This window comes from Furipterus horrens, unplaced genomic scaffold, assembly GCF_987537825.1.
Source record: "Furipterus horrens unplaced genomic scaffold, mFurHor1.1.pri manual_scaffold_16, whole genome shotgun sequence".
NCBI lineage: Eukaryota > Metazoa > Chordata > Mammalia > Chiroptera > Furipteridae > Furipterus > Furipterus horrens.
Genome location: NW_028327186.1, coordinates 1,254,824 through 1,270,208, shown reverse-complemented (window position 1 = coordinate 1,270,208; position 15,385 = coordinate 1,254,824). Strand labels below are relative to the sequence as shown.

The following is a 15,385-nucleotide window of genomic DNA, read 5'->3' as shown; positions in this document are numbered from 1 at the left end:
ACCCCCAACCTTTTTGTGCACAGGATGATGCTCCAATCAACTGGGCCCCATGAACCAGGGCATAATGGGGAACTCATACCGCAGAGTGGAAGATTAAACCTCTTCTCTTTAAGATAGTTAAAAACTATGTCAAGGAAATGAGATAGGGCTTGGCAAAGATGTCAAGTCACGACAAGATGGCCTACAACGCAAAGCGGATGAGAAAAAGAAACAGATACGCACAGCTTTCGATTTCCAGGGTGCAGTTCTGCTCGTCCAAGGGGTACCTCCTCAGGTCCATCATGCACGCTGCGGTCGTGGTGATTCTGAAACACACAGAGTGGGGACAGAAAGCGAAGATGGGGTGAGAGGCGCAGCAAGAAACCTGTGTCCACATGAGCAACACGTAGCTCCCACCTAGGACTCCTCCCAAGTACACCTGAGTCCACATAATGATATATATCGAAGACGTTTTCAGTATGCTGTAGGCCAGCTTCATCAAGAAAAGCAACACAAAACGTTTAAATCCTATATGCTTATCCACAGAGTCTTGTAGACTTTAGATAATCAGGACAGAGAAAGGGGTTTCTCAGGAAGTTCTTTTCTTCAGTCTTTTGTTCTGCCTTCTGGTCTAGTGGCTCTGTGACCTTTATAGCCCAGAGAAAACTCGTGGGTGCTGACAGGGCCGATTAGATTAGGATTGAATTCTTTGACTTTCTACGTGACATGTTTCAGTAGCTACGTATTGACAGGCTGCCCTTTGGAGTCTGAGCCCAGCTCTGCTTCAGCCAGTGTTATTCCACTTGAATGTTGGGCTGGGTCCGGACGCTCCAGAGCTTTGCACCATGAGATCATCTCTCTTTGCAAAGAGAATAGTTGGCTTTTATTTGATTTGGTTATGAACCAAAACTGAGTGGGGTCGCTTCCCTTGGGGTCAGCAGCAGCCGTGGAAAGAATTTATATCATGGCCAAGAACACTAAACCTCCACCACGCCACAGTTACATCAGCTGCATGCAGGATAAAAGCACTTGTAGCAATGTCAGGTTCATTTCCTACTCTGTCTACAGCCCCATGTTTTAAAAAATATTTTATTTACTTATTTCTAGAGAGAGGGGTAGGGAGGAGAAAGAGAGAGAGAGAAACATCAATGTGTGGTTGCCTCTCTCACGCCCCCAACTAGGGACCTGGCCCACAACCCAGGCACGTGCCCTGACTGGGAATCGAACTGGTGACCCTTTGGTTCACAGGCTGGCGCTCAATCACTGAGCCACACCAGCCAAGACAGCTCTATTTTAGGGAAACCAACCTGCTCAAAGCCTCTGTCCAAAATGCAACAATTACACCACTGTACGTTATTTTCTCTCTAGAATTCTACATCTTCTCCACCACAATAATGGCTAACTGGACTGGGGAGGATCCCTGATTCAAGGGCAGTCAACAATGAGTTGATCAAGAATCTACGATGTAGATACAGAGAATAAAATGATGGTCGCCATGTGGGAAGGGGTTTGGGGGGAGGGGTGAATCAGATAAAGGGAGTAAGAAGTACAAAGTGTCAGTTATGAAAACAATCACGGGGATGTAAAGTACAGCATAAGGAATATAGTCAATAATATTTTAATAACTGTGTATGGTGGCAGATGGGTGCTAGATTTATCTGGGGGATGACTTCATAAGTTATATAAATATCTCACCACCATGCCGTACCCCTGAAACTAATTTAATATTATGTGTCCATTGTAATTGAAAAATTAAAAAATGAAAGAATCTGATTGGCCCGAGTTAAAAGCCAGAATGGAGCTAAAGAAACTCCTTCCATGGTGATGAATCAGAAGACAAGACAGGAATAGAGCTGAACCTGCAAGTCCCAGAGGAGAAGCCTGCGGTGTCGTTTCACTTTGGAGAGTGAGGCAGGAGGTCGCGTGCCGGAGGTGGGGACACGCAGAGCAGATCGCGGGGAGACAGCGGACGCGGGGCAGGGCTGTAGTGGTCTCGGGGACCGGCATTCCCGTAACTTCCACCCGAGTCTGCACTGGGCAGCCCTGCTGCTGCCCACCCAGGGATGCGTCATGGGAGTGAGCTGGAATGTCTTCTGCTGAGATCCCTAGAGCTACCTTGGATTCCCCGCCACATTCCAGGCGCCCCTGTCCCTGAAGCCCAGCGTTCAGCTTTCTCTGGATAGACAGCCTTCCATGTGACTAGCCAACATTCTAGAAGCAGCGTGGGAAAGTGCTGCTCCTATCAGCGGGTCCGAACCAAACGCCCGGAGAACCCCGGCACGCGCCAGTGTTGCGGGCTTGTCCCATTGAGCTACATGCAAGTGCTAAGGGGACAGTGGAGTAAAGGTTGACTTTCACTAGCATCTGGGGAAGCAGCAGGTGGAGAAGAACAATAAGAAAACATCCACATACTTGGCAATCATGGGTCAGCACTAAATTTTGGTCTATAAATAGCGTGCAAGGGCCACGGAGACGTGCTACAGACCCCAACCAGTGGCCAAAACGTGTCCTTTCCAAACAAGCACAGGTATCATTTCAAAACATGGATTATATCCTATAACCCAAAGTTGACACATGTCTTCATCCATCACTTCACCCTTTACCTCTTCCCCACCTCCCTTCTCTCTGGGAACCACCATACTGCTGCCTGGGTCTGAGTTTCTGAAGATCTGACTTTGGTAAATCCATAATGCGATATACAGATGATGCGTCACAGAATTGTACACTGGAAAGCTATGTAATTTTAACAACCAATGTCACTGCAAGAAGTTTAATTTTAAAAAACCTTTAGAAAAAACAAAGTCAATATATAGCTCTTTGGTATATTTTTTCAAAGCGTCTGACTCTCTAGCCAACTGAAGAACCAGCCTCGCACTTTTTGATTCTGGTGTCTTTTTATAGCAGATGGACAACCCAACATCCATACAAGATGCCTACAAGGCAAAACTAGAATAAAGTTAGGTTAAAATTATACATGTTTAAGAAGAAGAGAAAAAAAGACCTCTACTGGATATGTTCAAATTTTCCTAGGTGTTTCTGCCCCTGTCTACTTAAACAGAGTCAATCATTGAGATTATTATTTTTTGTTTGCCTTAGTCATTCCCCACTATCACCCCTAAGACACATGCACAAACACACAAACGCAAACACGTCCAAATTGTTTGGGGACTCACACTTAATGTGACATCGCGTGGAGCGCTTTGTGGGGATTATTGGAAGGGAACTGGGAAACTAGAAGAATTGGCGAGGGCATCCTAAATACTGTGGACCTATTTTCTTGGTCTGGTGGAGTCATGGTTATAAAAGGAAGCCCTTTTCCTATTTACTTGAGGACTAATATGAAAAACCTACGCACCACGCTTCTTCCTCTGGGAAAAATGCACAGAAAACCCTCTCACGGTGGAGGGTCAGACATGAGTACCCACTCATGGTACAGAAGGTGAGCACAGAGATGACACATTGGGGTAAGGAAAGAGGCTTGGGCGCTGCTGGGACAGAAAGGCAAGGCATGGGAAGGGGGCCCTGGTCGGGTGGTTCAGTGGGCTGGGCATCATCTCACAAAGCGAAGGGTCATAGGTTCGATTCCCGCTCAGGGCACATGCCTGGGTTTCAGCCTAGGTCCCCAGTGGGGGGTGTGTGAGAGGCAGCCGATGGATGTTTCTCTCTCACATCGGTGCTTCTCAGCATCTCGTAAGTTTTGTTGTTATTATAGAGCTATTTCTCTGTTCAATTCCATGAATGTTGGCTCCATATATTTTGGAGTTCTGATTGTGGTGCATATATATCTATAATTGACATGTCTCCTTGGTGAATTGACTCATCAATATATATGGTGTTCTCGATTCTTGTCAAAACCAGAAAGTCTATTTGACTTAAAGTCTATTTCATCTCATATTAAGACAGCCACTTCAGCTCTCTTTCGATTACTATTTGTATGGAGTACATTTTTCCATCCTTTCGCTTTAAATTTGTGACTTTAAATATAAAGTGAACCTCGTGTACATAGCAGGTAGATGGATCTTGTTTTATCTGTATCCATGCTGCCAATCTCTAGCTCTTGTATGGGGAGTTTAATCCATTTACATTTAATGTAATTAAAGTTAAAGAAAGACTTGCTTCTGCCATTTTGTTACTTGCTTTTCATACGTCCTACAGCGTTTGGTTCCTTCACTTCTTCGTTTTCTTTTTTTATCTAGTTGATATTTTTGTAGTAACATGTTTTCATTCCCTTATTTGCTCTGCGTATTTTCTTCTTGGTGACCATAGAGATTATATGTAACATCCTAAAATTATAATAATTAAATTTGAATGGGTATCAGCTTTACTTTAACTATATGTAAAATCTCTACATCTTGGCTTAGTTTACTTTGCATGCCCCTGTTATTAATGTTAAATTGCATTTTATACATCGTCTACCTAATAACATAGATTTATAGTTACTCTTATGCATTTGTCTCTTAAATCATGTAGAACATAACAAAAAGTGGAGTTACACACAAAAGTTAGAGTAATGGTGGTTTTGTTTACTTTTACAGGAGATCTTTATATCTTTATACACCTTCAAGTTTCTCTCTAGCACCTTTCCATTTCAACCTGACAGACTTCTTTTTTCTGTTCTTATGGGACAGGTCTAGTCATAACTAAGTCCCTCAGATTTGGTTTATCTGGGAATTTACTAATTTCTCCTCATTTTTGAAGGCACTTCCACCAGATATAGAATTTTTGTGGCAGTTTTTGTCCTCCCTTCCGCTGCCTTTGACCTCCAAGGTTTCTTATGAAAAAGTGGCCGACGATCATCACTGAGCCTCCCCCTCAGTGACGAGCTGCTTCCCTCTTGATAATTTCAAAATTCTCTGTGTCTGCGGCTTTTCATAGTTTGTTTATATACGTCTGAGTGTGGGCCTCTTTTATTTTATCCCGCTTGGAATTTATTAAGCTTCTTGGGTTTGTAGATTCATGTTTCATGTAACTTTGAGAAGTTTTCCACAGATATTTCTTCAAACACTCTCTGCCCTTTACTGACTGTCATCTCTTGGGACTCCCATAAGACATGTTTTGGTGCGCCTGGTTTCTCATTGGTCCCTTTGGTTCCATTCACTTCTCTTCAATCTTTATTCTTCCTTTCCTCAAACTTTATAATTTAAATTTGTCCTACATTTAAATTTGTTTATTGTTTTCTTCTGCCTGCTCATAAACCCCTCTAGTGAATTCTTTCATTGTATTTTCAGCTTCAGAACCTGTTTGGCCCTCTTGTAATTTCTATCTCTTGGCTTATTTTATTTTGTTATTGACATACTTTCCAGATTTATTTTAGTCCAACTTTTCCCTCAGCCCTTTGAGCATACGAAAGACATATATACCTAAGCGTGGGTTCAATCCCTAGTCACGGCATGCCTGGGAGGCAACCAATTGATGTTTCTCTCTTGTCTCAATGTCTTGATCTCTCCCTCTTTCTCTCTCTCTCTCTCCCCCTCTCTCTAAAATCAATAAAAAATATATATCCTCATGTGAGGATCAAAACAGTTATCAGTATTTTGACATACTAATGTGCTTTTGGTTCAAAAATTCATATTACTTCAAATTCAAATTACTCTCTATAGCTCTGTGTGTTTTTTGAATCAAAAGGCAGAGAGCCCTGGATGAGCCGACTTTGAAGGGAAGCAGCAGGCAGAGCAGCTGTGTAGCTTGTGGGAAATGTGGTGGTCTGGTGTTTAGAAATTTTCTTTTGACAGCTTGTCGAGGTCCACAGAGATCTGAAGCCTTGTTTCAAAAATATGAGGCTCTAAATAAATCGAAGGAGTACATTGAGATGACATTTGAAAAAAAACCCAGCAACTTATTCAGGACTCCATTTACTGATATAATAGGCTATTTGAGATCTATAATGGATGCAAATTTGACTAGAGATTTTTTTAGGTTATTGTACAAAGTCTGTTATTGAAAGTTCCCTGTAGCTTATTATATTACTATTTAACTTTTACATATAAATGGACAGACAGAATTAGGTGAAGATATGATTTCATTCTGTTGGTTTTTCTTATTGTTGCCTGTTTTTTTTTTTAAAAAAAGATTATTTATTTATTTATTTTTAAAGAGAGGAGAAGGGAGAGAGAGAGAGAGAGAGAGAGAGAAACATCACTGTGTGGTTGCCTCTTGCGTACCCCCAACTGGGGATCTGGCTTGCAGCCCAGGCCTGTGCCCTGACTGGGAATCGAACTGGCAACCCTTTGGTTTGAAGGATGGCATTCAATCCACTGAGCCACATCAGCCAAGGTTTTTGCTTGTTTCAAGGTGTCAAATCTCCAATACTTTCAAATGGAGTTTGGAAACTTAACAGTTCTGTCATTCATATTATAGCATGCTGTCTGCTATGATGTGAATGTTTATGTACTCCAGAAATGGTAAGTGGAAATCACAGCCCCCAAAAGTGGCAGTATTCCGAGGTGGGGGTGGAGCCCTCAGAAATGGGATTAGTGCCCTTATAATAGAGACCCCACAGAGCTTCCTTCCTTCTGTTATATGAGCACAGTAAGCAGGTGCCTGCAATCAATGAGGAAGCTGGTCCTCACCTGACACTGCATCTGCTGGTATCTTGACCTTGAATGCCCACCTTCCAGAACTCTTGAGAATAAATACCTGTTTCTTCCAATCTGCCCTGTCTGTGTATTTTGTCATAGCATCCTGAATGGGCTAAGACACTAGTCTAACAGGGTGAAAGCTCTTTGATTTTAAGAGAAACACAGTAATGTATTCTGCCTCTTGTAAGAAAATAAAGAATATAAAAATAAAAGTGGAGAGATCCCAAATAGAAAGTTTTGTTTAAAAAGCCAAGTAAGCCTAGCCTAATTTTTTATTAATATTTCCTTTCCTACTACACACACACACACACACACACACGCACGCACTCCTTCTATTCAGTTTTTTGAGGTGCAGGCAGGTAAATGAAGGATGTGACTCCTCATTGATGCTCACATGGTTTCCGGAGAGTCTTCCGTGCAATCGATGTCTTGTCAGAACTTCCAAAGCTACATAAGCACATGTCTCATTTCTGGGCAAAAATACAAAAAGCTGAAAATGTCCCCAGGAAACATCGATCTAGGCTCTTTTCACAGTGGCACCATGGCCTGGTTGGCATGTGCCACTTTTATTCTTCTTATAGCTCAAAAAACTCGGATTGCTGCTAACATTTTGACTCGTGGTCTGTATATTGCTGTTTTGAAAATCTACTGATGCTTTCTACGTGAGGTGATGTTGAATAATTCCCTTTGCTCGTCTTGAAACACTGAAAGTCACGGCGGTGTGGATTTAAATATATACAGTCATACCTCGGTCCTCGTCGGCCTCAGAGCTCATCAAACCCGGTGCTCATTGCATTTTGACGAGAAAAAAAATGGTTTAGCAGCGGTCACTTGCTCGGTACTCATCGCGAGTTCCAGAACAAATTAATGATGGGTACCGAGGTAACACTGTATTTATTAGGATTTCACTTAGACCCACTGGAATCTTAGCTAAAGCGTTATGAACTCACAACATTTTGAGATAAGCCTTAAATCTTTGAGCCAGTCCTTGAAGACCTTAAGGACACTTTTAGGCCGGGAGATCAAGAAAGACACATACACAAAATGACTAAAACAAAACACAGCAAAAACCGGCGTAAAGTCAATGCAAGAAACAAAATAATTTGAAGGACACCATTTAGCAAGGGGGCACAATATTCCCAGCAATGGTCCCTGTCCCATCCCCGCCCCACAGTGGGGAGCATCATGGGAATGTCTGGCGGTTGCCATGGTAACCAGGGGATGCCCAGGGCCTCCTCAGGTTCCAGACAGCACTCTGATTTGGGACTCAAGTGACTTCATCAGGAGACCTGGTGAGAAATTCTTCTCATCAGGGAGCCTCAAGATTAGCCATTCCCATAAATATAGGAGGCCTCACCTTATAAAACTCCATGAACACTATCCCTTGGATCAGCATAACTAAACTTTTTCTTTTTTTTTTTTTTCAACTCTGCACACGGCTTTGGGAAAATGTTAGTGAAAGCTTTTGCTGTGTCAGGGTAATATTAATTACAGGCCTTTGTGGCTATAATATGGGAAATCCGTCCTGAGGGAATCGGGGTTCTCGGATAGGGTGACCCAATTAGATCAAACAAGCCCAAACAGCCTGTCCCCTTGCTTGTGACTATTCATAGTAACAGTAATGGCCCAAATCCTGTAAGACTTCTTTTTCTGCAAAGTGCAGAGTGTTTCATGGATGCCTGCTAATGAATCTGAGGATGCGGCCTCGTGGACTATTATCACCTCAAGTAAGAAGTTCAAGGCCCGGGCCCCACGTAGCCCCAAGAGGCAGACAGACCTGAGCCCGTACAGCACTGTCCCATCGGGGTGAAGCCGGATCATGCGGTTTTTCACCGTCACTCCGTGCACGAATGACTTTTTGTCGTTTAGGAAATACGTGTCGGGCACCCATAGCTGGTCGGCCACGCGATTGTCAAGCGTGAGGTTGAGAGGGATCCCAGAATAGGCGAGCCTTTTATCTCTCCAGTATTGTTGAAAATACATGGTTAAGGTGTAATCCTGCGGGGAAGAAAAAGAAAAGAAATTAGTTTGTGCTCAGCCAAACTGGCATTAAAAAATAAAAAACCACACAGAGCTCTGGCTGGAGTGGCTCAGCTGGTTGGGTGTCAGCAGCCTGTAGACTGAAGGGTTTTGGATTTGAGTCCTGAGTCCCCATCAGGGCACATACCTGGGCTGTGGCTCGCCCAGGTTGGGGTGCCTGCCAGAGACAACCAATCACGTTTCTCTCCCCCTCTCCCTCCCTTCCTTCCTCTCTCTCTAAAATCAGTAGGCATAGTTCTTGGGTCAGGATATTAAAAAACACACACATACACACAGAAATAAAGCCTCCCCCCAAAATCATTGTAACATTAGGCTGTTGGCAGAGAACTCAACTTGAGTCGTCCCCTACGTCCCCGTCTCCCACCACCAGGACATAGGAGCTCCACCTACCACCTGTCCCTCTACTGTGAATTTTCCTTTCCTCCCCTGCCCTCCACGAGGCTGCAAATACCAGACCCCTGCCCCCAACTGCACTGCAGAACCGTGACCCGTGGGTGGTCTCTACGCCTCATCTGTCACATCTGCTTATTCTTCTAGATTGCCAAAGCCACTCTTCCCTACACTGTCTGGGCCAGAGCACCAAACTGATACATGACGTCTTCTCCTGGGACAACGGGAGCCTGAAGCTGAATCTGGGGGTCGGAGGGGGACAGCGGTCCCTTTTCAGCTCCCACGGGCTTGTAACAACGTAAGCAAATACCTGAGCAGATGACCCAACTTTTATTATCTGTTTTTTTTTTTTTTTTTTCCGTTAGTGCTGGAAGGGGCAAAAAACGACATCTCAGAGGCTGAGCATGGAAATTGTATTTTTAAATTCTTACTCCTTTGGAAACGACTATTTAAGTCTAGGATAATCAAGTCTGAAAATCTGGTAATATTCATGGGATGTGCTGAACCCTATTGTGGAAAGATCCAAACTGAAAATTCAGAAGTGAGTAGCTAAACTCTCCAACCAGGGGAGGAAAAATCACCGGTGTTACACATGAAAGCTTCTTCTTTTAATCTTTTGAAGCTTCTACATATTAAAAAAATTCACTTATTGATTTTGGAGAGAGAGTGAGAGAGAGAGAGAGATGCAGAGAGAACTTTGTTGTTCCACTTATTCATGCATTTATTAGCTGACTCTTTTTTTTTAGTTAACACTTATTTTATTTTTTTATTATTGTTATTTATTTATTTATTGTTTTTCTATCACAGTTGTCCCACTTTTTCCCCCATTGCCCCCCACCCCAGCCCACCCCTTCTCCCACAATCAACCCCCACCCTGCTCTCCATGTCCTATTGGATTCTTGTATGTGTCCTGACCAGGGATCAAACTCACAACCTTGGCGTATCAGGACACTGCCCCAACCAACGGATCTATCTGAGCAGGGCTTTTAAATATTTTTTATGAAGCAAGTATAACATTAATATTTAAGCCAGGTAAAGATGGCACATCAATTTATAATTACATTAGTGAAGAAGGTTACTTACTTCCAATACTACTTAAGAACACAGATGCAGAATTTCTCCAAGTGTTACTTTACAGAATTTGGCGGTATAGAACGAAGCTCTGTATACAATCACCTTTGACTCAGTAATTCCACTTCAGAAAGGTGCCCTGAAGACACACCCACAACAGTATGGAAGTACAGAAATGACCATAAATATAATGACTGACCCAACTATGGCATATCCACATGACGAAGCCAGCGGGCTTAGGTAGCAGTGGGTAGGACAGGGAGAGGCCATGTGGCCGGGAAAGGATCGCTGGATCTCAAGAGCCCTGGGAGAAGCCCCAGTTGCTGGGGTTAGGAAACAGCATCCTTGAATGTGAGATATTTGCGAGCCAAGCGTTTATGCGTAGGTGACTGTCCTTTCAAAGTCTCCTGCGTATATACAAACAGCAGCAAACAAACAACAAATTAACCAAAGAAACCCTCCGCCCCTCTTTCGGGGTATAATTCAAGCAGCTCCAATAAATTGCAGTAGGAGGCAGGCAGCAAAGTCTCTTCTCGCGCGTGCAAATCTCCCGGCATTTACCTCATTAAAGTGCCTAGAGTACAGAGCTGAAAGTGAAAATATTGCTCATTATTTTGCAATTAAGTAATTGACTCGATTTCTTCAGCCCAGGAAATGAAGGAAAAAAAAATTACAAACCCGGAGAAAGGCAATCTCTCCCAACCAAATTTAAATGTCACCGCAGCTGGGGAAGTCACGAGACACCTGCACGTGCACCTGCTTCAGCGAGTTGGTGACACAGAGCCTGGCGGGCTGTTCTCAGGTCCGGGAAGGTGGGGAGTTGTTCTGAGCGGCTTACGTAAGCCCCGGGCGCTGGAGGCTTCCTCTGCAGGCATTTCTGCCAACAAAGATTTGCCTGGGGGAATCTCGGCCCTTCTATGAACACAATATATATTTAGAAAATCCTACCCCATTTGTTATAATGGCTTAATGCATCCATCTCTCCTCCCATAACAGACTTGGAGGTATCTGGGCTCGCTAAGCAATCCTTGAGTGCCTATTGTAGGTCAAGACCGCTGCTGGGTGCTAGGGACGCAGAGTTACGATACACATCATTTGTGCCTTTGATTAGCTCACATTCTGGTGGGGTGCACATGATATCAACCCCCCCAAAATAAATAAAGTGATCAAGAGAGGGCATTTTTTTACTTTTTCACCCAGTCCCCTAACCCCCACCCCTGTGGCCATCATCAGCCTGTTCTCTGTATCTCTGACTCCATTTCAATTTTGTTTCTCTGCTTATTTATTTGATTCTTTAGATTCCTCATGTCAGTGAGATCATATGGTATTTGTCTCTGTCTGGCTTACTTCCCTTAGCATTATATCCTCTAGGTCCATCCATGCTGTCACAAATGGTAAGACTTTCTTCTTTTTCATGGCTGAGTAATATTCCATTGCATACCTGCACTACATCTTCATTATCCACTTGTCTATCAATGGGCACTTGGGTTGTTATTTTGGCTGTTGTACAGTAAATAATGCTGCAACAAACATAAGGTTGCATACTGTAATGGAAAAATAAAGTGAAAAGAGAAGGCGCTTTGGAATCAAACATGTCCACATCTCAAGCCAGCCTCCTGTTGACTGGGCATAGGTGGACAAGCCATCTCTCTGTCCTAAGCCCACTTGCTCTGTCTGGTAAGACTGCCTGCTACATGTCTGGAAGTACTTGGTGACAAGAAAAAACTCTGAGGTGTTCTAAATTAATTTACAGCTGGGGAAAGTGAGAGACAGAGACAAGAGTAATTGACCAGGTAATAGCTGTGGGCCAGCTGACAATACGCTATTCACCCTCCTGAATATATGTTAGCGCTTTGAATCAACTTCCAGGTGGCTCTCTAAGAAGTAGATGAGGCCCTGGCAGGGTAGCTCAGTTGGTTAGAGCACTGTTCCGATATGCCAAGGTTGCAGGTTCTATTCCCAGTCAGGGCACATACAAGAATCAACTAATGAGTGAACGTATAAATTAGTAGAACAACAAATCAATCTCTCTTTCTCTCTCTCTCCCCACTCCCTTTCCTCCCCCCCTCAAATCAATCAATAAAACATATTAAAGAGAAAGTAGATATCACCAGACACCACTATATCCTGCCTTTGCGTGAATTTGTAAGACTGCTGTCCATAAACCATCAATCAAAAGTCATACATATTTCTTCTTTATGGACTGTGCATCTATCCCAGAACTGTCCCCCAATGCCATCACCGTTTCCTGCCCCCTTTCTGTAGCCAAAGTCAATTCTTTCAAAACAACTTACATCTTTCTTCCCCAAAACATAACGTATAAAAAAGCATGTTTGCGTCAGGGCAGGGGGGCATTTGCCTTTCCTGCCTCACCTGCTGCAGCCCACCTTGGGGACCTGAACCGTTGTCTGCTTGCACTGGGTTAGATAAGCCCTTTCTTTCAGCAATGCTTTCGGCTGGGAAGTTCATGTTTGGCGGTAGGAGGGGACAAGAGGGGTCAACAAGCGTCCAATAATGCAGAAGGAGCTCCCATTTAAGGGACAGGAACCTGGTGTGTGAAATGGGAGAAAGGTCACTGAGAGCTTCTGGTCTTGTCGCCGCCATGCCCACCCAAAGGCTCCCAGTCTGCACTTCTTATTCACCCACCTAAATACTAAATCTCCCCAGGAAATGGCCAGCCACCTCTGCTTGAAATCTGGAAGGTTCAGGGTCATAGTTACAAGTTCCCCTGTCCTGTAAAGCCACCTGATAAGCTGGCACAGGTGCCCGTGGGCAGCAGACACTCAGTGCAACACACAGATCACGGGTCACAGAAATGCACACTTAAAACCTATAGATGAAAAGAAAAAGACGAACATTCTGAGCAAGGACCTACGACCGAACAACTTAGCAAAATGGTCTTTACTGCTAAGCACCATGGGTATCCTCACAATCAGTACCATAGATGTAAGAAATTGAATCCTCCAAAAGACACGTGATACTGAGGTTTTCAGTAATCAGAGAAAAATGTTTTCCTGTGTCTCATTGGCCATTTAACAAAATGCAATCAAGTATATTCACGACTCTATTATATAGTAAAGTAATAATAAAATGTCTTCTCATCTGAAAAAAAAACCAAACCTATATGATCCCATTCACCAATGCCCGGTCCAATAAATGTAATTAAAAATTATGTTTTTATTTTTATGCTTAAAAAGAGAGCACAGATATTTGTCTGCAGCCTGATACGTTAGAAAGGCAAAAACAATTGTATTGACCTACAGTATGCCCTCATTTATCACGGGTATTATGTTCCAGACCCCCCCGCAAAGTAGGAACCTTACATTTATCCTAGACTCTTAAACCTACATCACTTTAACAACATACGTATACAGTACTACAAAATCCCGTAATATAGAGAAAAATCCGCGATAAATAATTAAATATAATATTTTAAAAAATCCCTCTTAAACGTGAAACAGCAAACGCTCACCTTATAAAACTGCTCTAGAAATTCACCGAGCTAACGGCGCAAAGCACAGTGTTCGATTCAGGCCAGGCATTTGGGAAATTCCACATTCTCTTCCCTCGCCCGGAGCAGGGCCCGTCAGCCCTCACAGAAGGCTATTCTTCAGCACCCAATGAGAGAGGGTCCCGTTCATCAGGTGGAACCCAGCCTGTTGGGTCACATCAAGTGCACACCCAACTGCAAAGGAAAATGTGAACGTTGCCCTGGCGGGGTGGCTCAGTGAGTTGGAGCATCGTCCCGTATGCCAAAAGGTTGCGGGTTCAATTCCCAATCAGGGCACATACGTAGGTTGCGGGTTCGATCCCCAGTCAGGGTGTGTACCGGAAGCAATCAGTCAATGTTTCTCCCTCACATTGATGTTTCTCTCCCTCCCTCCCCCTCTCTGTCTGTCTGTCTCTGTCTCTCTTCCTTCCTCCCGCTCCAAAATCAATAAATATACTAAGAAAAGAAAAAGAAAATGTGCTCTATTACCCTGTGATATGGGCAAAAAGACTCCACCTGGTACTTTAGAGCTGAGCTCTCAACACCACCTGAAGCAGGTTTCAGGCCAGCTCACGCCAACCGATGCATCGGGGTCACTGGATCTTTCATAAAACACTGTTTCCTGCTGTGAAACATTTTGAAATGACACACATTTGTAAAATAGCTACAGCCTGGATAAAGATGAAACCCAAACCAGAACATCCTGCCGGGCCTGACCGGCTGCGGCTCCTCTGACTGCCAGGGAGGGTGTGGGTAAAGAACATCACTGCCCTGACCGGTGTGGCTCAGCGGGTTGGGCGTCATCTCGCAAAGCAAAAGGTTGCAGGTTCGATTCCCGGTCAGGGCACATGCCTGGGTTACCGGCTGGGACAAAATGCAATCAATCAATGATGTTTCTCTCCCTTCCTACCCCTCTCTCTAAAAATAAATAAATCAAATAAAAAAAAAATAACCCTACATCCTTAAACAGCAATGCTCAACTCTTGACTGACATGGTTTATAGAGCCTGCATTATTCGATTTGCTGAACTGAGTATCACTTTAAATTATTTCTCTTTGAATCCCTTCAAGAGAGCAGAAAAGGCAAAAAGAAAGAAAAGGGCATTTATTTATCATAAAATAAAGGGTGAATATTTCCATTTTTAAGCAAGAGCCCCTCCTATATACTCACACAGTAAGAATGGCAAAGGCCTTTGATTTTATATGTGTGCTTCGGTATCAGGATTTAACAATGGATTTCCTCCTCTCAAAGACAAATCACGTGGATTTGCACTGCCACACATTTTAAAGTCCTCTCCGTTTCCAAGAAGATGTGCTATTTTTAGATAGCAGGGCCATTCATTTCTGAGATCATGTCTATTTCTGGCTTCCACCCAGAAATGGTTAGGTTATGGCTATTACACAGATCACAATAGTAACAATGCTACACAGCATATAACTGAAAACCAGTGGCTTGATAGTTTTTTTCTGAATGGTGAGGAATTTCAGCGGAAGCATTTGGGTGGACATCTCTGCCGGGAATGGCACAAAGCTGTCTTATATTCTGGGATATTGTATAATCAAAGCCTAGGTTTTCACACACTCCATCAAGCCTAGTACCCAAGGAGAGAGACACACAGTGCTAACCTTCAGATAGTGCAGGAATTACTATTTCTTCCTGCTTTTGAACAAAGGACCCTTTCCATTCATTTTGCATGGGGTCGCACAAATGACCCAGCTGGCCTTAGCTGTGTGTCGTAATGGTCCTTTGTCTCTGATCCACGAGACTCATGTCTTCTGCCAGTAGCCACAAAACTGTGAGTAAAATCTCTCACCCATCAATATGTTTTTTTTTTTTT

The 15,385-nt window shown here is 43.5% G+C and overlaps 1 protein-coding gene across 2 annotated transcripts in view; it reads right to left on the bottom strand.

Moving 5' to 3' along the window:
• Nucleotides 1-15,385, bottom strand: part of GABRB3 (gamma-aminobutyric acid type A receptor subunit beta3) — a 142,302-nt gene that overhangs the window by 25,199 nt on the left and 101,718 nt on the right. For both annotated transcript variants that reach the window (XM_090263824.1, XM_090263823.1), the window contains exons 4-5: nucleotides 8,335-8,555; nucleotides 223-305 (exon numbers count right to left, since the gene is read on the bottom strand). In XM_090263824.1, coding sequence (XP_090119950.1) covers nucleotides 223-305; nucleotides 8,335-8,555 — 304 coding nt within the window. The remainder of the gene's footprint in view (nucleotides 1-222; nucleotides 306-8,334; nucleotides 8,556-15,385) is intronic.